At 43.8% G+C, this 21,050-nt stretch overlaps 1 protein-coding gene across 5 annotated transcripts in view; it reads right to left on the bottom strand.

Moving 5' to 3' along the window:
* The window catches only part of TDP1 (tyrosyl-DNA phosphodiesterase 1), a 984,975-nt gene that overhangs the window by 835,585 nt on the left and 128,340 nt on the right, over positions 1–21,050 (bottom strand). For all 5 annotated transcript variants that reach the window (XM_085626517.1, XM_085626518.1, XM_085626520.1 and 2 more), the window contains exons 5-6: positions 17,180–17,276; positions 7,141–7,175 (exon numbers count right to left, since the gene is read on the bottom strand). In XM_085626517.1, coding sequence (XP_085482643.1) covers positions 7,141–7,175; positions 17,180–17,276 — 132 coding nt within the window. The remainder of the gene's footprint in view (positions 1–7,140; positions 7,176–17,179; positions 17,277–21,050) is intronic.

Below are 21,050 nucleotides of genomic sequence, written 5' to 3'. Positions count from 1 at the left end.
ACCCATGGTGTCTTACCGCCGTGGGGCTGGGAACCTTTCTCTTGGTTCCCTTGGGAATTACTTTGGGGCCCATTTTGAAACTCCTTTTGTTTACCCTTGTCTCCCCCATTCTTCTGCTTGGGACCCTGCCCACCCTTGGCTGAGTCTCCCACATACCCCTTGTGGACCCTGGTGATGACACAGTGGTCCACCTTCACAGCAAGCTTCCTGAGGTCAAATGATAGAGCTCCTGAAAATCAGTTATCTGGCTACCCTTCACCCAACAATCCAGTGGTCTGCAAAAGAAAGCAACACACTCACACCAAGTTTGTGACTCAAGAATTTCACAGGCCCTGAACTTCTGCCATAACAGTTCTTGGGTCAAACCATATCTTCTGATTAAGGCCGCCTTCATAGGAGCATAAACCATATTTTCCTACTCTGATAAGGCTAGCAAGGTGTCTCTCCCCTCTGCCATGAAGCAGCTCCACAACCCGCTCCCCAGTCTCAGGGACTCTTTGGGAACTCATTGCTACCTCATACCCTTTGAACCACTGACTAATGTCATCACTTCCTTAGGAATATACACCTACCCTTCTGCATGCACTGGAGACAAGCTGCCACCATTGGAACTGGACTCTACACTCTTGGTTTTTATGCCCAGCTCCTTCACACTTCTCTCATGCTCTAAGAGCATTCTCTTTTCCTCCATGGCAAATTTCTGCCTCTCTAACTCCAATCTCTTATCTTCTGTGTCCCTCTCTTTCCCCAACCGGAGCTTTGCAAGCTCCAACTCATGCACTCTGCTTCTCTCCCTGTTCTCCACCTCCTCTGGAGACAGCCCTCTTGAAGACACACTGCTGCCCTCCCTGGAAAGCACCCTCCCTCAAGGCAGAACCAAAGATCCTGCTGCCCATCAAAATTCTCTGACTCTACCACAGGCTCCGTTCGGTATGTCCACTGGCATTCCTTGATTCCAACCAGGCCCTCAGCGAATTTTGGTATTCCTCCTTTCTGGTGAGGCCTCTTACTGGGAATTTAAATTTCTTACAGATGGCTTTCAGTTGTGGCAAAGTGTAGGGTTCCACCCTATCCTCTTCAAAATGAATATTCACAGATGCAATTGATGCTAGTTTAGACATGATGAAAATTGGCAGTTCACAAGTTGCAGAAAAGTCCAAAAAGAAAAATCACCAAATAGTATGTGGTCGCGTAATGGTCTGCAATATACTAGCAGTGTACACCAATTACTGTATGTAAGACACAAATGCAAGTCCTAATCCCCACCGCTGACCACCAATGTTAGAAATGGGGATTTCTAGTTGGCACTGGCTTAAACCTTTGTCCAAGTAGGGACCCTAGCTTCTAGTCAGGGTAAGAGAGTTACACCCTTAGACAACCCCTGCTCACACCCTTGGTAGCTTTGCACTAGCAATCAGGCTTATCTCAGAGGCAGTGTGTAAAGCATTTGTGCACACATACAGTAATATTGTGAAAACACTACAAATGGACACCACACCCGTTCAGAAAAATAAGTAATCTTTTTCTAAACCAAACAAGACCAAAACAACAAAAATCCACAATACATTTACAAGGATATCCTCAAAAATAGGTTATTCGCACAAATAAAGTTTGTAGCAACAATTAACTCCACCTGGGGCTATTATGACGTCATGGCAGAAGAAAATCCACAGTATGGCGCCGACCACTAGATGTGCGGCGTCAGGCGCAGAGTCACACAGACCCCCAAAGAACAGTACCTTGGCAAACAATGAAAGCAAAGATGGTGCACGGCATCGGGAGATGATGCTTTGCTGGCGCTGGGTGGCGTCGGTTCCTTACGACCACAGGGGAGGTGATGTGTCCGTTCCTTACGACCCTAGGGGAGGTGAGGCCTTGGTTCCTTACTGCGATGCAGGGGAGGTGAGGCCTTGGTTCCTTACGGTTGTCGGGGAGGTGAGGCGGTTTCTTACTTTTGCCGGGGAGGTGATATCGCAGCAAGGCGACAGTTCCGTACTATGGTGCGGTGTAGATGGATTCAGGAAGTCACCCACGTCTAGTACCAGCTCCACAATGATGAAGCACCGGCATCGATGAGGTCGGGGCTGCGGTGCGGGTTGGGGCGGAGCACCGTGAGAGTCACTAGGGTGCCTTCGGCTCCGGGGCAGTCAGCGGTTTCGGTGACAGCATCTGAGTCGATACAGTACAGCGTCGGGGCAGTGGTGCATGGTGGGTCATCGTGCTCTTCACGAAAGGGTGCCCACGGCTTCGTTGCAGGTCGCGGCATCGCTCGCCGGCGTCAGTGTTGTAATTTCCCTCTTTTAGCGCGAGAATACCCTAATCACAGATCGTGAGGATACTATCGAGGAGAGAAAACGCCGAGTAGACAGAGATACCGGGTACCGAGCGGGTCACTTTCAAGAAACTGCGGACCGTCAGCTTCATTTTGAGAAAAAGGAACGCTAAAGAAGATTGAGAGTCTAAAATCAGAACTGATGAATTACACTCTGACTGAAAACGTTACATAAAAGGAGTACCACGACATTTGTCCACGAGAGCCTAAAATGGCATTCAAAGTCCTACCAGTTTAAAGCCCCGCCCTGATGAAGACCTTCATTTGGAAGAGTACATTCGCTCCTATCTACTGAAGGTCAAAACACGTTGGCTCTTTAAAAGAGAGGTTCAGAGCGACCAAATCCAAAGACACTGCCCTATATCAGGCACATTTGAGCTGAATAGACGATGCTCTTCAGCAGAGTTCGCAAATAAATCCCTGACCTCTCTAGGACCTTCATAAGAATTTAATTGAGGGCTGAAGAAACCAAAAGTCCCAATTATATTATAATTTAGTAGGACTCACTTTAGCTGATAATGAGAAATGTGTAAAGCTTGTTTGTAATCAAAAACGTGATTGTATGTATTTTAGTCTTTTTTTGTACAAAGGTCTTATCAATGTTTGTGATGTAAATAGTGTGTACGTGTTATACATTCTTGTTTAATATATTCTTGTTTTAAGTAATTCTTGTTTCTGAACAGAAGGGGTAATATGTCATAAGATGCTATGTGATGGCAATCTCTTGTTTGGTTAAATTGAAAAACATTGAATGAAACCATAAATAAATGGGAGCGCAGGGTTAATTGAGGTAACCACTGTGGCAGAATGGAAAACCATTTGATGGTGTCAGAGGAATCTTGTGTGTATATTTATGTGAATTTTGATTCCATCCTCTGTCGTACCTGAACCGAATCACTCAAACCCCCCCCCCCCCCTTTGTAAAATTGCAATATCCCTCTGTGGCAGCTGAAACAGCAGTTCCAGATGCAGGAGGACATAGAAAATGAAATCTTTGTATCGCTGAGACTTCAGAACACGAGGCAAGCTCTACACCTAGACCTTTGAGATCTTCTTCAAGCAGGATACACAGCAAAGTCTTGGCAGAAACAGCCACTGCAGGCCAACCCCAGACAGCACACAGCTAAGGGGTAGTACTTCTCCTTCAGTTTTCCCAGCTCTTCTCCTTGGCAGAGATTTCTCCTAAGTCCCGAAGTATTCTAAAGTTCTGTGGTCTGTGCCCCAAAATTTATACAGCATTTGCTCTTTGTTTTCTTGTGGCAGAGAGGCTCTGTGTTCAGTCAAAACCAGTTATGTCCTCTCTGGTCCAGCTTCCCGGCAGGAGGTGGAGAAAGGATTGTGTAAAGCAGACCAGGCACGTTCAGGTGCAAGGAAATCTCCACCCCATACTCTAAATGCAGTCCAGCCCCGACTCAACCAGGAGAGGCAGGACCGACCTCAACCCCCTCAGTGGCTGTCTACAGTGAATGCATATCCCCAGCCCCTGTCACTCCACAGCCAGACCGTCAATCCACAAACCAGCAGAGGCACACAGGATGGCCAAGTAAGAAAATACCCACTTTCTAAAAGGGGTATTTTCAAACACACAATATAAAAATCATCTTTACTAAAAGGTGCATTTTTATATTCTGATCTCAGGCATACGAACCTCCATCTTTCTATCTTGTCCCAATGGGAAGTTATGTTATTAAGTTGTTAAAAATAAACTCCCATTCTATCCTAGGGGACAGATAACCTTTCCATAGTGCAAAACGAACTACACTATATTTCACTATCAGGACATGTCACACACATCAGTAAATGTCCAACCTTTCACATACACTGCACCCTGCCCACAGGGGTACCTGAGGCCTACCTTAGAGATGATTCACATGTAATAAAAGGGAAGGTTAGGGCCTGGCAAGTGGGTGCGCTTGCCAGTTCGACATGTCAGTAGAGACTGCGCACAGACACAGCAGTGGCAGGTCTGAGACACCTGTGAAAGGCTGCTTGTGTGGGTGGCACAATTACTGCTGCAGGCCTACTAGCAACATTTGACTTACAGGCCCTGGGCACACACAGTGCACTGTACTAGGGACTTAGTAGTAAGTCAAATAAACCAATCATGGAAACACCAATCCATATTCACAATTTACAGAGGAAGCACTTGCACTTTGGCGGCAATCAGCAGTGGCAAAGTGCCTAAAGCATCCAAACCGCAAAACAAAATTCAGCACACAGCAAAAATACAGGGGGCAGAGTAACAAAGACAGGCGAAAATCACGCCAAGTATGCCAGGTCTAACACCCCTCATCCCCCTGGGGCTGGTCTGACAAAATTGCCTGGGCTGCTTTGGGTTTTCAGTCCGGCCCTGACTTCCTGTATGTGAAGCTAAAAAAAACAGGATGCATACTCCAAATTAGCTGATGTAAGTAGTACTGAGCTGGATTTTTTCTAGTAAAGTTTTTCAATTCTGCTTGATAAGTATTTGAATGTAGGTGTATTTATTAGATAAGCTAAATGTGTTTCTAGGTTCTAGTCCCGAAGGTGATTCTCGTCCTACTGCTGGTGGTCCACCTCTGTTCAGTACCAAGGTCAGTTATTATCTGGCTTAAATTGTCTTTTTTTTAATTTTATTATTATTAGAGAACCTTCCAGATTTTAAGCAATGGATAGACAGACACAGAGGACAGAAAAAGAGAGCCCAATTGGGCCTCCTATTAACACCTCTTCAAGTCCTTGCGGGTGCTGAACAACAACATGACATACCCAGTGAAAAGAATGGAGTTTTGGCACCTATTTCAAAGTTCTGGGTTTATTCATCAAGTTTCATGGTATAGCAGTAGCAACTTAACTCTGGTGGGTAATGCACTCGCTGGAGAGATATAAATGCATTTTATTTTATGCTTACAGATTAGCAGCATCATAAAATAGCAAAGACGGTAAATATGCTTGTTTCAGATCATAATGCATATGCTACAGATTAGTATAATATATAGGATATCTGAGTGGGCTAATTCTTCAGTTGCAGAGATCCTACTGTTACTGTGTGCTAAATCAATAAGTTACTTACCTTCAGTAAAGCTCTTTCTAGTAAATACTGTGCCTAACCTCAAATTTCTCATCTTTGAATCCTCCTAGGCGCTGAACTAGATCTTGAAAATGTACACAATAGCTCCTGCAAGCCAGACGGTCCAGCCATCACATAACATGGATATTTTATTCCACTTCCGTAAGTGTTGACACGGAGTCTCTTATGGCCACCTCCCCTGTGTGTGAGATCAGTTTATCAACAGACAATTTCAATGCCTGACAAATGAAGATGTGGTCATGAGCAAAGTATTACCATCCCAAAGGTGGTGTTTCGAGGAGTGGACTTCACATCAGTAACTGAGTAGAACTGAGTAAGCAAAATGACCCTCCCTGCAGACCTGAGAGTCAATACATCAGTACATCCTGAAGGTATGGATGAACACCAATGTAGCAGCTTGGCAGATGTCCAACACCGTATCTCCTCTAGCCGGGGCCACAGACACAGCCTCATCCCTGGTGGAAAGACCCTCAGGAGGCTATACCTGGTCAGAGCATAGCACAACTTAACACAAAGAACAATCCATTTCGATACCATTGGTTTCTGGATGGAATTTCTTCTCTTTGACCCACCAAACTTGGCAAAGAGTTGATAATCTACCCGCTTCTCCTTGTGGTCAATCAATGTAGAAACTAAGGGCCCACTTATGATCCAACCAGTGTAGCTGTGTAGGTTATCCTCCTCTTTAGGATAGCACCGTGGTTTAGAGCCATCTTTATGCAAATCAATCTTTACCCTGTTCCAATGGGAACAGTCCAGACCGAACTGCCAAGCCAGGACCGCCCTGAACCGGAACACAAGCAACCCAGGACTGGTTTCGCCATATTTAGGGCTCATCAACCTGGTACAGCTTGGCTCCCGTGGGGCCGCAATCCAATCCATCGGTTTTTTGCACACCACACCACCTCAGTTTGAACCCAGCTATATGCAAATCAGTCTCGACCCGCCTCCAATGCGACCAGTCCAGCCCGAACTGCCAAGCACTAAATGCCTGGCTGATGGACCCTAACTAGGGCTAAAGGAGTCTTTCCTGGGTTGCTGGTGTTCCGGTTCAGTGAGTACCTGGCCTGGCTGTTTGGGCAGCTTTGGTATTTGCTAACCCTGGGGTTCGAAGCGCCGGCCGAAGGCTCTCAAAAAAAGCTTTGGGCCCCTGCACTTAATTTTTTTATTCACATTTCGGACTGGTCAGTCCCTGTGACCAGCGCCCCTTCACAGCGCTCTGAACGCATGAAAATATCCAGACATCAGCCTGGCTGCAGGGGTAGGGTAAAAATTAACAATATGCAGAGAGGTCCTAAAATATACTACAATGTCAGTTAAATAACCACCTTTTAGACAAGCTCAGTATTGCGTATCTTTTCTCAGTGTCTAATACGAAACCTTAGGCCGATTTTCGCCGGCCCCATAAATATCTCCGCGACCCTCTCGGATCCGGACTCCTGCAGGCAAACCCGATCACACAATCCCAAAAGAACAAAAGAAAACGGGCGGGCGGTTCGCGCTCTTACATAGATTACACTCCTTCTTAGTGACCTGAAGCCGATACTGGGTGGCACGAGCGATATGCTTATAGTCTATATTTAAATTATAGCATAACATAAAACCTAGGCCATATATTTAAAACACAGTAATGGAACATCTAAAAGACCACGCTTCGCTAAAGTTGACCCTAAAACCCGTTGAAATGTACTATGGACACGCCTTATGAGGAAGTTAGAATGTTAGAACCAAAACTTACGTATGATGGGTCCCGTAGGCAATATCCAACTTGGCCTAAAGTATGGAAATAAAGAAGAAACTATCATTCAAAGTGGAACAGCGTATTGTACAAGTGATAGCTGAGGATTTGCTTCCCTCTGCTGGTCAAAACAAAGTGGACTAATTCGTGTAACACAAAAACAATGCGGTTTTACATTTTATGTACAAAATATTTAACAGAAAGGAATCCATAGCAAGCAGAGTTTGAGGGATTAGGGGGATGGGAGGGATTAGGGTGAAGGGAGTAGTTAAGTGGAGTGGGAAGAGCTATAACAAATGTTTGAAGTAATGTCATGGCGTGTCATGGAGGAGCAGGAAAGGCCCGGCTCTAGGATTTTTACTCTGGGATAATAATAAGCAGCATGGGGGTTGGGCCATGAAAATCACACATACATACATGCATATAATATTTTAGTGCTTTTATTACACAATATGCAATAATATAAAAACCCATAACTCGCAGAGAACTGTGAAATATAAAAAATCTTTCATGGTTGGCTGTGAAAAATAGATATTATCATCCTCATGGCATTTTCCATACCACTCTGCAAAGCTTTACATTGTCGAGGCGGATGGGATTAAGCAACACGGAGGAACAAATTATACGCATCTAAATTATGCAGCAAACATACAATTTATGCAGCAGTTTCTCTGTTATTATTTTCACCCATTAGAGAACAACATTTTTGGGAAATCTACACATTTTGCAAATCATGGCAAGTGTAGTAAATCCATTATTATGTGGTGAACGGAAAGAATCCCCTAAATCCACAGACCATCACCACTGCAGTTAGTTTTTTTATTAACAATTTATTCAAGAAAAGTGATCAAAACCTAAACAATTAATTTCCCTCAGTGCCATTGGTAGTGTCACTTAGAAGAAAACCGCCTTTTCACGATAACTACTCAAAATATACATGGAATTCAAACAATAGATAACAGTACCATGAGTAATATGATCCTGTATTGCCATCCTAAGGTTCTAACGGCATTTATAAACCACTCAGTCTTTGGCCTCGTGATTTATGACGTCACCAGAACACTTGAAAGGTAATATTGGATCATATTACACATTTAGCTGTTATGTACCCTATATAGGTATCAGATATATAATTCATTGTGGGATACACATTTTACATTTTTTAATAGGGTTCCCAAATTTCGGCTACCAGACCGGGTTGTACATTTGGTTACATAAACAAAGTTAGGTGAACCTTGATCAAGGATTTCATAGTTTATAGGATGAGGATAACTTCTATCAATATATTTTTTATTGAGTTTTTTTTCGGTTTCTATGTTCGCTCAAACACTTGGTGTCTTAAGATGGCATTAAAAAAGGAAAATGTGGAGTCTCTGCATGATGTACATATTGCAGTTTCCACACACCTCTTCCACTCTTGTTTACTGCTGTCAGAGAATTAATATGCAAATAATGCAGGCAAAATGGCATAATAATCCACATGTATATTTGTAAGCAGTTTCATCTACCAAATAATCATTACAGAATACATTTTTGAGTTCTCATAATGACTAAGCATTTAGCTAACAGCTCTATGGTAAATACCTACTAACTCCACTTGACTTGTTCTTTTGACTTAGCTACATCCTTTATGTTCCTCCCATATTCCCCATAGAGGTTTTCAAACTTCTTAGAACACCCCCCCCCACCTATATATACAGCGGTCAACCTGCTGCCATACACTAGACCATATTGTGCGGTCCATTTGGTGGTGATGGGCGGCCCCATCATTGTACTGTATCTCCCTTTTCAAGGGGAACCCCAGCTTGCTACCAACTTACTTTCAGTATTTCTCTGTTACCGAGCAACTTCTGAGTGTGTGGCTAAAAGTATCCTCTCAACCCCAGCCACATGATCACCTTTCATTATTAGCTCAGCCAAATTTCCACAGCTGAACCCTTGAGGAGGATACTCTGGAAAAAGTCATTTGAACTTAGGGAAACCAGATCTTGCGGATAACTCTGGCTGTATAACCATTTTCTATTAGGTCTGTGTTTTTCTCCCATCAAGCTTTGAGGCCATCCAAGTCTTTTTGTGTGAGATATTGCTTTTTTTGGCCATTCCAGCCTTTGGCAAGCTTACATTGAGTGGTGACACTTCCAGCAACCCCTTTTAAAGCAAGAAGTAACAACAGGTTTGAGATAAAAGTATCTAGTTGTCTGTGATGTTTTGTAGCTTGCACAAGGCATGCAATTATGTAACTAGCACTGAGCATGTGCGAAGTGAACTGACATAAAACAAGCTTTATCCAGTCAGGAAAACCATGTTGTTGTGCCCTATACTAAACAAACATAGACAGCATATATGATCAGACTAGACGACACTATACTGTGCACCCCATAGCTCTGTGTACCCACTCGTTTAATACACAGATTTCAACTGAAGTTAAGGGTACAATGAATGCACACTATGAACCTTCAAACCTGTATCTCTAAGGTGCTGAAAGGCATCATTTAAGGTGCTTTAAAAACAAAATTGTGCTCCAAAAATGCATTCCTGATGCTGAATGTTCATCTATATTACACTATGCGAATTCCTGTATAATTTAGGAATAACTGAGGTATTGTATAGTGTTATAATGCCTTTTCTTTTCACAAAGGACCACAACTATGTTTCAGCCTCGTGAAGATTTTGTTCTTTATGTTCTTTTTCTGCCATACATGTTGTAGCCTGTAGCAGCTGTAACTTTAACATCTATCGAAAGCTTTGCTTTTCTATCTTGAAATACATATAGAATCACTGGTCTTTTATGTGGAATCTGCTATCTCATACTTTGCCACATGTGGCCCTATTAGTCCACCAAGAGGCGTCCATGTTATCTGCCTAATAAGAATGACATTTTGTGATAACCCTGCTGGGGTTCAAAAAAGTGTCCTGCTAGTTACACATAGGTCCCTGCACGTAATGCTGCAAGTGAGGAATGGCCTCACAGGAGGAGGAAAATCAAACAAACCCTAAGTAAATCTATATTCTAAAAGTATGCACATTTTCATTAGTTTCTAGAAAAAGGAAAATCCATTGCAGAGGGTTTCTGTCATAATACTGTTTTCAGCTGCTCAGTCCCATGTGATGGAAGCCTGCAACCTCTTTTGTGTGAGTGAGTGAGTGAGTTCAGGATATCCGTGCCCTTCATTTGAGCATCAGAGAAGCTACTGTCCCTGCTGACTTCACACCTCTCCCCAGGCCTGAAACTAGCCTATGTCATTGCTGTTACTTAAAAAGAAAAAAATGACAAGGCAGAGCCCACAGAGCTCCACACCGCTGGGAAACATTGAGGTGAAAAACTCCTTTTTTTTCCAGTTTTGAATGGCCTTGAGTGGTCAAGGATATTACTTGGGTGGGCCAGGCCCACCCTCTTGCACTGTGCGTGGTAGCAGGGAGTACGGATGCTGCTGCAGGTCGTTATAAGGCGGAGAAACGTGCAACGGAGGAGGATGGAGCACAGATAAATACTGTGTCATTAGGAGGATTGGGAAATACTTTAGGATATAGGATAGGATATATGCTTGTAGAGCGCTCGTATGTCGTGGCGTCTTGGCGCAACAGATAATCAGAGGGAGGGGTGCGTTACTGAGGAAGGCCAGTGTTCGATCCAAGATTAAATGCGAGTTGCGCCACGATGGTGCATACAATTCGGGAGCCGGTACAATGACCTCAGGATCCTTCCGTGCTCGGGTGAGAGGGGGCCACAGGGGAAGTGAGATGGTCCTTTGGTGCCTCAAAAGGCTGGGCAGCACAATGACATCTATGAAATACCAAACTCACCCATTTATCTCCTAGATACCTGGCCCAGAGGGTGTGCTGCTTGGCAGCGAATGCTTCTTCACGACTACTAGTCAGCCTATGAACCACGCAGTAGCACCAGATCTCCACATGTCAATCAGTAGACGATTCCCTAGCCGCCCTCAACAGCTGAGCACATTGCCTCTTCATCCTATTTAATAGTTTTTAACGCCATTGATTATAAAGCACATTTGAAAGCTTTCATGCAATGGATGGGGAGCGAGCGGACAGTGCTAGATTGTTTTGTCTTGTTGGGTGTCCAGCAAAGAACAATTCTGGAGTTGGAAATTCATAGGATCTTGGCAATATTTAGCTCCGGCTGGAACCGATAAATCATATGCTTCTTCCCGTATCCTGAAAGCAAAAAATCTGACACATACAGGCTAAAAGCAATAATGAATTAGCTTTGAAGGGAGGCTTCATTTGACCTTATGTTGGTGAGAAATAGAAACAAGCATTTGCAATGCAAATAGGTCTCGCATTTGTGAGTTCGAGCTATTGACATTGTAAATGGCAATGTTTTTTACCTACACGTTTTATTTTTGGAGTGAATGTATGTAGTGTGCAAAATCCCTTGGAAAGGTCCTGCACATCGTAATAAATATATTGAAAAAGACGCAAAGTGTGGATTGTGTCAACAATTGCTTGGCACGTACCTCATGGGTGAAGTGTCGCCACACATGCACACCGTGGTGCTTTACTAATGCGAAACTCATTAATAAAACTAGTGCTTACAGACTAACTAACGCGATCAGGATCGGAGCATGTGAATCCGAATCCCGGCTTCTCTTTCATTTTCTAGACTATTTGACTCACTCTCCTGCATCTTGGTTATCTCCCAAACACTGGGAGGCAATGAAGTTTGCCAAGGGGGTGGGGGGCAGGGGGGCTTCGGGGGTACATGAAAATGTATTCATTGCCTAGTTGTCAAAGGTCGCCCGGTGCTATTTGTTAAAAGTGTGCAGATTTCATTAGGATATCAAGAGTACTATACTCGCATCTATGAGAAAATCGACAGTAACTAAACAAAATGCCAGAATGCGTGTCAGTTTTCACAGTGTTTTAGACCGTACTGGTTGCTTAGTTTCATTGCATTAATTTTTGTATTTACTCTTTTACACAGCATCCAAAGTAGGTTACCTAACCCAAAAGCCCCGAGTTGTTGAATGACCCACAGAAGGGAGTGTTTTACAGTTGAGCAAATGTGTCCAAATGTAATTTTGGTAGTGCCATGGAATGATCAGCCAATGAGGTACTCGATGAGCAGGTAATTAACTACACATTCAAAACGTACGGTATTGTGGCTGTTTGTTTGTACACAACCACCTTTCTGAATGTGTTTATTAACACAGAGCTTCATCTACCAGACAGTGCTCACAGAGAGGCGACTAAAGTACAGAACAAAATGTATTCATTTATCCTGAGTGTGAAGGCACTCAAGGCTTAGGTGCCCGCCCGGAGAGGCTAGAGATCCCAGCGCTTCTACAGACTCTGCGTGCTCCTCGGCACCAGCAGGGCACAGCTCAGAATCTGCCGCTTCTGCTAAGAATAGGTGAGGGAGATGAGGTTGGGGCATCCGGAGTTGCCGGCAGATTTCCAGGTTATTGAAAGTGATGATTCTGACGTGAGGCATTGGAGACTGACTTTGTCTGTTTGTCTGCACCAGTCTATTTCTCTACCATTTACCGGGCTCACTGTCATGTATCCATTCATCTCTCTTTGTTAGAGGTGCGCAAGCCAATATATTAATTAACAGGTAGAGCCAGCCCGGAGATGAGCGAACCGTATACGAGCAAGTGGGCGAGCCGTGAAAATGATCGGCATATTAATCATACAGTAAACATGATGTAAATGTACGATAATGTCTCTTCAGAATTAAAAAAAGTGCATTTCTTTAGCGCATCATCTCAGTACACAAGAATATAGCACTGAATTAAGAGGAAGTTATTAAAAGTGCTCGTTTTAAGCCTGAGTTAAAACACTGCCGCTCCTCCCGCCCGACGACAATTCCATTTGTGAACTAAGAGGCGTCAGTTGCCATGCATACCCGAATGTTGCCTAGAGTCTTATTATATTTAGAGTAACATTAAAATCTAGTTCATTAAACACAAGAAGTTTTTGTACAGCACGATACTGCAAGGTGGCAATAATAAAGATGAAAACGGAAGTGCCGGCAGGCAAGAAAACACGAACGGGAGTGGGGGGGGGGTGGGTCAGGGTGAGAAATCACAGACTGAGGGAGTGGGCGGTGGGGTGGGGTGACCGGAAAGAAAATAGTTTTAGGAGTAAAGAGGCCAATAGCCGTGGAAGGATACAAATGATGAATGACTAACAATCCTCAAACCAATCGGAAGACAGCATTTAAGATAAAAGCCAATGGGCAGAGTGTGGGCGGAGCTTCCACGAAGCTTCCACACTACAGTATATTCTGCATGTCTTGCTAAGCGATGGTAGCGCATTCGCGCTGCAATGCTAGGCGAGACCTAAAAGAAAATAGTATCAGGAGTAAAGGGGCCAATAGCCGTGGAAGGATACAAATGATGAATGAGGAGGGACTAACAAGCCTCATACCAATCGGAAGGCAGCATTTAAGACAAAAGCCAATAGTCAGAGAGTGGGCGGAGCTTCCACAAAGCTTTCACACTACAGGGTATACTGCATGCCTTGCAAAACGATGGCAGCGCATTCGCGCTGCAATGCTAGGAGAGACCTAAAAAGGGCACTTTTCCTGTTAAATGGGAGTGCTATAAAATGTAATGTGAGATAAATATATAAATGTCCCTCTCTCTGACTACTGGAGGGTGAGAAGGAGAGAAAGTGTCTAAAGAGAAAATAGAAGACGCTTTACATTGTCAATTGTGACTGTAGTACATCAAACATACTCCAGTCTTAACACACAAACTGGAAAATAATGCAAAATTGATTTGCACTGGTGGAAATTTTTGCAAAGGAATTACTGATGCTTCAAACCAAATTTCCTCCTCTTAGGAAATTCAAATGTTTCCGAAAAACTTGGTCAGGTCCCCAATATACCGATGCACTCAGAGCAGCAAAACGATTTGCCAAGTGCTTGAAAGGTTCTGGTACAAGGACTAAGATCCTGTTAGCAAGACTAATTACAGTCATGCTATGAAGCATCATAAAATGATAGTGAAAAACACCATCCGGAGCGTGATGCTAGTTGTATCGCTTAAGCCAATGACAGCACTGAAGACGAATGTAGGGTAGTGAGGAAACTAAGTAATCTACTTTCCTGCTCTACCCACATTAAACCTTCATTAGAACTGAGCAAATCCTTCACATTTTATGTTTCCTCAAAGCTATTTATGATAATTGTGTTGTTCCATTTATATCTCTCACTGACACTTCACAGGCTGCCATTCTGTGCATTAAGAAATGGGTTACTGAACCTCTTCTCACTAACAGTAATGGACAAATCAACTATTGCTCTGATTATTAAGTTTGCCTTTTATTTAGACCCTCGTCCTGCAAAAATATTTCATTTGGTCATCGAAATAATGCATCCATTTTGCACATTGCCTTTTTTTCCAGGGCTACTGACCCCCTGACTGGAAATGGGCGATAGTGATTCCACTGCTAAAAAACCTTCTGCAGATCTGTCTGTCCCTTGCAAGTTCCAACCATCTCTCTGTTGCTTTATATGTCTACAATGGCTGAGAAAGAGGTCAATAGACAACTGTCCACTTTTATTATTTAATTCTTCTATCCGTAACAATGCTCATGCTGGATGCTGTGCAATTCACGACTTGGTGGTTGCTATTATAGTAGTCATGGACCAGCTACAGATGATCCAGGATAAGAGAGGTGTTGCAGCTATCATCCTTTTAGATTTTTCTGCAGCTTTTGACACAATGTCCCACTCTATTCTTTCTTCCCATATCCAGGAGTTTGGATTTCACATCAAGGTTCTGGGATGGACTGAATAATTTCTGCACAGATGTGTACAGGCTATTTCGAACCCTTATTACACTTAATCCTTTTGCAAGTTTAACTGTGGTAATCCTCAAGACTCTTCATTAAGCACCATGCTGTTTAACATATATGTCACACAACTGGTCAAGCTCATTACGTTTTAAATCTGTAGGTCATGCCCCATACAGATGACACTCATATTATTCTCAGGTCGGAAGGAGCTGTTTAGGTTTCACAGTCTAATTTTTGTTCACTTGTGTCAAAACCCAACTCAGACAAATTGGAGGTCTTTATTCTAGGAGAAACTTTATCAATCTTCTCCCACCACTGGTGGTCATAATCTTGAGGCTCATGCATGCACTGCTGCACTAGCTATAGTACGCAATCTAGGCTTCATCTTCAACAACAACTACAACTGTTTGACCCAAATTGCAGAACCCACTTCTTTATGTTTTTTTGTATTAAGACTTAAGAAAAACATTTCCACTTTTACCTTGGGATACTTGGTTTATTGTCTTTTGGGAAATTGACTACTGTTATTCACTTTAGTTTACTCTCCTTAAGTATCTGCTTCAGAAACAACTTATTCCAAATTTGGCTGCCAGACTCTTACTGGGTCTCCCTCAATGTGGTTCTATCTCTCACCATTGCAAATAGCTTTACTGGTTCCTGTTTAAATTCTAATCTCCCTGCATCTGCCACAGTCCTTTTTTTTATCTAAAAAAAAAAAAACACCTTTTAATTAAGTTTACAGAAAGCAATAAGTTTACAAGTACACCAAGTCCTGCCATTAATGATCTCACTCCCCACCTCCCAGTCCATCCCCTGCCCCCATGCGTCAGGGGGGGCGTGCCGCCCCAAGGAATGGTGGCTTTATTAGCAACTGCAATGGGGGCGGTACAGGGGCTTCCTCTATGAAGATTCACTTGCCCTATGGCCACAGTCCTGAATTTATTTGCAATTGAATCACTATCTATCGGGCCGTCCGTACGCTTTACTCTGCTGCAGTTTGCCTGCTTGTTCCCCTCAGAGTTTGTGGTCACAGAACTGGCAGGCGGTCCTTTGCCGCTAAAAATGCTTGGAACACTCTGTTCTCGTTCCTACATCTTATTCCTGACCACTTGACCTTTAGAAAATAGTAGAAGACCTTTCCTTTCACAGACTAACATTTACAGCAGCCAGAATGTACTGTTTTCATATTTCAGCACCAGGATATATGTAATGATAGTCATGTGCGGTGGCCTACAAAAATAATGATGATGATTTTAAGCCTGATCAGCGTTCCAGTGTCAGAGCGCCCGCATTATTGCTGAGTGACAGTCAGTCAGTGAATACGTTTATTGTGTGATTACTTAAAATCATTACAATATAAAGTTAAAAAAATATATCATGAATTAAAATGGAATCGAATTTTAAAATCGTAGCAGCGAGAGAGTGTGTACGCAGCTGATGCGGACAGTGTGATTAGCAAATAGGGATAAAATATCACTGTAGTTCATTTGTTGAGTCCCTAGAGAAAAGTGGTCCTTGCAGAGTGGGACTCTGTTGTAGTGGAGCACGTCAAACTATTAGTCACTATCTTGGTGTGCCATCTTTTCTTTCAAGAATGAACGTGCTTGGTAAATGAATTTGTCAAAATGGGCCATATTGTTCACTGTATCCACGGTGTAGAGCTGGCAGATGGCATCCTTTGCTGTGCGAGTGCCCAGTAGAAGGAGAGTGGGTCTGAGGTAGATTTGGCGGGCTTGCCGTAGAGCCGGGCAACATAGGAGTATATGTGCCAGGGACTCGCTTCTATAGTTGCATAGACGACACCCTGTGATATCTGTAAGTGCTTGCTGAGTGAGTCTATCTTGCATAGATCTTAAAGACTCTCTCGTTAAGCTCTTAATTGTGGACATTTGTAGTGTCATGTAGTGACCATACAAATATTTATTTATTTGTGCCAAAACATTTAATCACATATTTCAAATCTTCATACAAGGCTTGCATTTTGGATGACAGAGGACTCCCCCTGCTACATTGACAGATAGAAAGTCATGTGCAGTGAAAAACAGTTCATTAGTGTACAAGTTGGAAAACAACGTTTGAGAAGTGAACGCAGGACATTTCACAGCAGAGCAAAGGAGAAATGTCTTCAATTTGTGACTGATTGTCCAAGTAGCTCCTGTTAAAAATCAAATGCAGACATTTCCAGGTGTTATCTTAATTTTCTCCTTTACAAATGTGTATTTGAAAGAAAAAATGTGAGCCCAAAAAGCAGAGTAAATGAAATCATAATCACCTGGCAAAGACGAACATGTTCATATGGATGAGCGTCCTCATGCAGCCGCGCCTTGGATTCCCGCTTCTCTCCATGCACTATCAGCAAGGGTTTGTTCCTAAAGAGAAACACAAACCTACGTCAAGTGACGTACAATTAACCGAATAAAAATCAAGATGGATCAGTTGATGTCTAAGAATGTAAGATCTCACCCACCCACCTCACCACCACACACTTTGTTTAATCTATAGCTCATTTAGACAAATATTTTGCCAAATTGTTAGGATCAACCTGAAATGTCTACAGTCCTCTGGAAAAAGGAGGACTGCCAAATGCAGTCTCCGAAATTAGATTTGAGGTTAGTGCCAACCTATATGTGAATACAAACATATTCTAGTTCATTTTGTCTTTTAATGTCTTCCATGGGGCAAAAGAGAGTTTACATTTCTCAAATCCAATTGTAGTTACCCATCACCATAGGAGATAAGAGATAGAGAGAGGACAGTGGATGGAGTGAGAGAGAACTAGAGAGAGGACAGCGGGTGTAGTGAGAGAGAGATAGAGAGAGGACAGTGGATGGAGGGAGAGAGAGATAGAGAGGAGAAAGAGACCAATATCCTCCCCCTGGATTGCTTAATTGTTAGCAAGTGTGCTGTGTGACTCCACACGTTTCCGTAGGTGAATATGTGCATGTGAGAACAAGTGCACGTCAATCTGCATATAACTGTGCCAGACACCATAGGTACTTGAGACTGCGGGTATCGTGTCTGACTGTATTGCCAGTCTGTGTGTCACCCCAAGACTATTTAGTGCATCTGTGTACCTTATTAGGCAGTCTGCGTCTATGCACTGCAAACCAGGTGTCAGCTCTGCTGTTATGTGCCATTATACTGAAAGTGGAGTATTACAGGCCAGTGAGTTAAAAGAGTGAGTAAATTTAGGAAGAATGCTGATTTCGTTATTATGAAATTTACAACCAAACCCTTGATAGCCAAGAGCCTGTAACCATAGCAGATATGTGTTAAGATAGATTAGGTGGGGATTTTTTTAAAAATAAACACTGAGTGTGATTTGTAACTTTGGTGAATGATTCTCACTATGCTCCACTGCAGCAATACCAGGGTATTCGATGGACTCAGCTTGGGCAGCGGCTAAAGCAGGACAATTCTCTATTCTGCTAACAAGCATTTGCAATGCAATAGGTCTCGCATTAACGAGAGTTTAAACTCTAGCAAATGCAAGACTTATTGCTTATCATATATGAGAGCACCTTTAAATGTGAGTTCAGCACGCCTGCTCTACAAAAAAACCCCACGAATATTACATTCCTTTACGGGAAAGGAGGCGCTGCTCCTAAAGTATTCCAGAGTCTCACTGGGAAAAGCCTGTACTCCCTCGAGTCAAGTCCTGCAGACAAGTCTCGGTGCTAGGTCTTAGAAATACCAAGGACTGGCACTCAAAGCTTGACAGTACCAGGCGGTTAACACTCCAGCCTGAAGGTGTAACAGACACAGCCCCAAGGGCCGGGTGCTCTCCGACGTGCACGTCCAGGTAGTATCTTTCCCAGTCCCAGAGTCATGGACTCAGACGTCGAAGCCTCATCTTCTCATAGGGAACCGAGGGCTGCTAGGATTCCCTGGCAGAAATACAGGCTCTTTGCCTTGTCAGCTTAGGCAAGGAAGCAAAAAACACACAATTGATGGACTGAATGTAGAACAAATCAAAACATTCTCCCCCAGTCAAGAGATCTGGGTTAAATCCATCATTCTTTTGCTCACCATGCCACTCCGGTTTAGACCTGGCCATATGCAAATCAGTCTTGACCCTGTGCCTCATGGGAACAGTCCAGCCCAAACTGCCAAGCCAGGTCCTCCCTGGACCGGAAACAAGCATCCTAGGACCGGTTTCGGGGTTTCACCCCTATTCAGCCACTATAGCTTGATTCCAGTGGCACAGTGAGCCCGGGACCTACATCTAGGCATACCCGGCGCACTTAGGGCGAGAAAGCAAAAAACACACAATTGATGGCCGGAAGGCAGAACAAATCAAAACATTCTCCCCCGGTCAAGAGATCTGGGTTAAATCCATCATTCTTTTGCTCACCATGCCACCCCAGTTTAGACCTGGCCATATGCAAATCAGTCTTGACCCTGTGCAAGGAAGGCAGGTGGTTACAGGCACAGTCCCACCCCTAAAATTTGAGTGAGCCGGGGCTGGGGACGCCGAGCCCGCGGACAGGGTGTTTCTGTGCGGGCATTGGCAGCCCAGCTGATGGGAGGATGTGGGCCTGTTTGTACAGTGACAGGGGGAGGAGGGCGATCAGCTGTCGCACACACACCAAAGCTTGCCGATCACTGGGAGGGGAGCTCGCTGCACAAGCGGTGAAACCTGAACAGTGACAGGCCAGGGCACCAGAAGCAGCTGAATGCGCGAGCTGCGCAATAGATGACAGTTTGGTTGTAGTGGAGGTTTGAGGGGTGGAGTCGGCGTACTCACAACAAATACACGTGTTGCTCTGTAGTGACGAGCCAGCACGTCACGTCAGCTGCATGGCTCAAGCTAATAGGCAGTCTCTCCTCACGCCTGCAACAGCCAAGCCGCGATGGGAGGGGCGCTGCTCACGAGCCCTGAGACAGAAGCCACCCCTATCAGCTATTAACATTGACAGAGTGACCAGACACTGAAAAGTAACAAGCTCTCTCCGCGTGCACATCTCCTGTCCGCGCAGGCACAGCGAGCAGGAGACAGGGAGGGACAGGAGATGTGCACGCGTACACATGACCCGTACGGGACAGGAGATGTGCACGTGTACACATGACCCATACGTGTGCACATCTCCTGTCCGTACGTGTGCACATCTCCTGTCCCCCTTCGGCCAAGAAACCGACAACAATAGATCCCGCCAAGGCGTGAAGCGCATGCGCTGTGGTGCTAGGCGAGACCTAAAAATACATTTTCTCCCTTCAACAATGCATCCTGGCCTATCAATTCCTCCTTGGAACGATAGAAAGTTAAATATTTGAGACAGCTCGTTTGAAAAAGGTCCCCCTAGGTTCATACATCGTACTGCAATCGGGACAACTGAGACAGGCTTGCTGAGTATAAAAGCAGTCAACAATAAAGAAAATCCATTGGGATTAAGGCAGCGGCTGTAGAAGTCTAGCTGCCAGCAACTATCATTGCAGTCTAGCCATCCAATCTAGGCACTCATCTTTTTCTCATTTAACATTTTTTATATTTGTTTTTTCCCTTGAAATTGGTGTCCCTCTAACCTCGTCACCCTTTGCGGCTGCCCGCGTCCACCGAATGGGCCTTTAGTTTTTGCCAGTGAGGAAATGGGTCGGGAGTGAAGCTAGTTCAGGACCTGTTCCATTACACAGAATGTATAAAACAACCACTAGATGAAAGTACAGAAACCAAAGGTTGTAAAAGTGCCAATACATGCAAGAAGAAATGTGACGGGCCTAAAATATATAAAGCTATAAATACTGGTAACAATATTTTAAATGTGAAGGGAGTGTTGATTCCATGAATATCTTAAATAACTTATGTACTAGTTCTGCCTGTAAACATTAAAGAAAATCTGGAAGATATTGAATGTATTGTGATAATATTGTGTCAGTATTAACTTGCATCTGTGGATATGTATCAACAGAAACTGGATATATCAGATATTTTCATAAAAATAGACTAAGTACAATATTGAATAGCAACTTCACACACATTGTAGATGTTGGACTCCTCCTTGTTAGGTCGAGCCTGGGCAGCACATGCCCTGCTGCGAGGCATGCACTAATGGTGTATGGCTTTGAAGCCCCGCCAACTCCCACTAATATTTTTAATTGGCTTGTGTCATTGTCCTTGGTAAACGCACTGCCTTCCGAGTCGTTAT

This window comes from Triturus cristatus, chromosome 9, assembly GCF_964204655.1.
Source record: "Triturus cristatus chromosome 9, aTriCri1.1, whole genome shotgun sequence".
NCBI classification, from domain to species: Eukaryota; Metazoa; Chordata; class Amphibia; order Caudata; family Salamandridae; genus Triturus; species Triturus cristatus.
The sequence above is the reverse complement of the archived record's forward strand: the minus strand, read 5'-3'. Positions and strand labels throughout refer to the sequence as shown.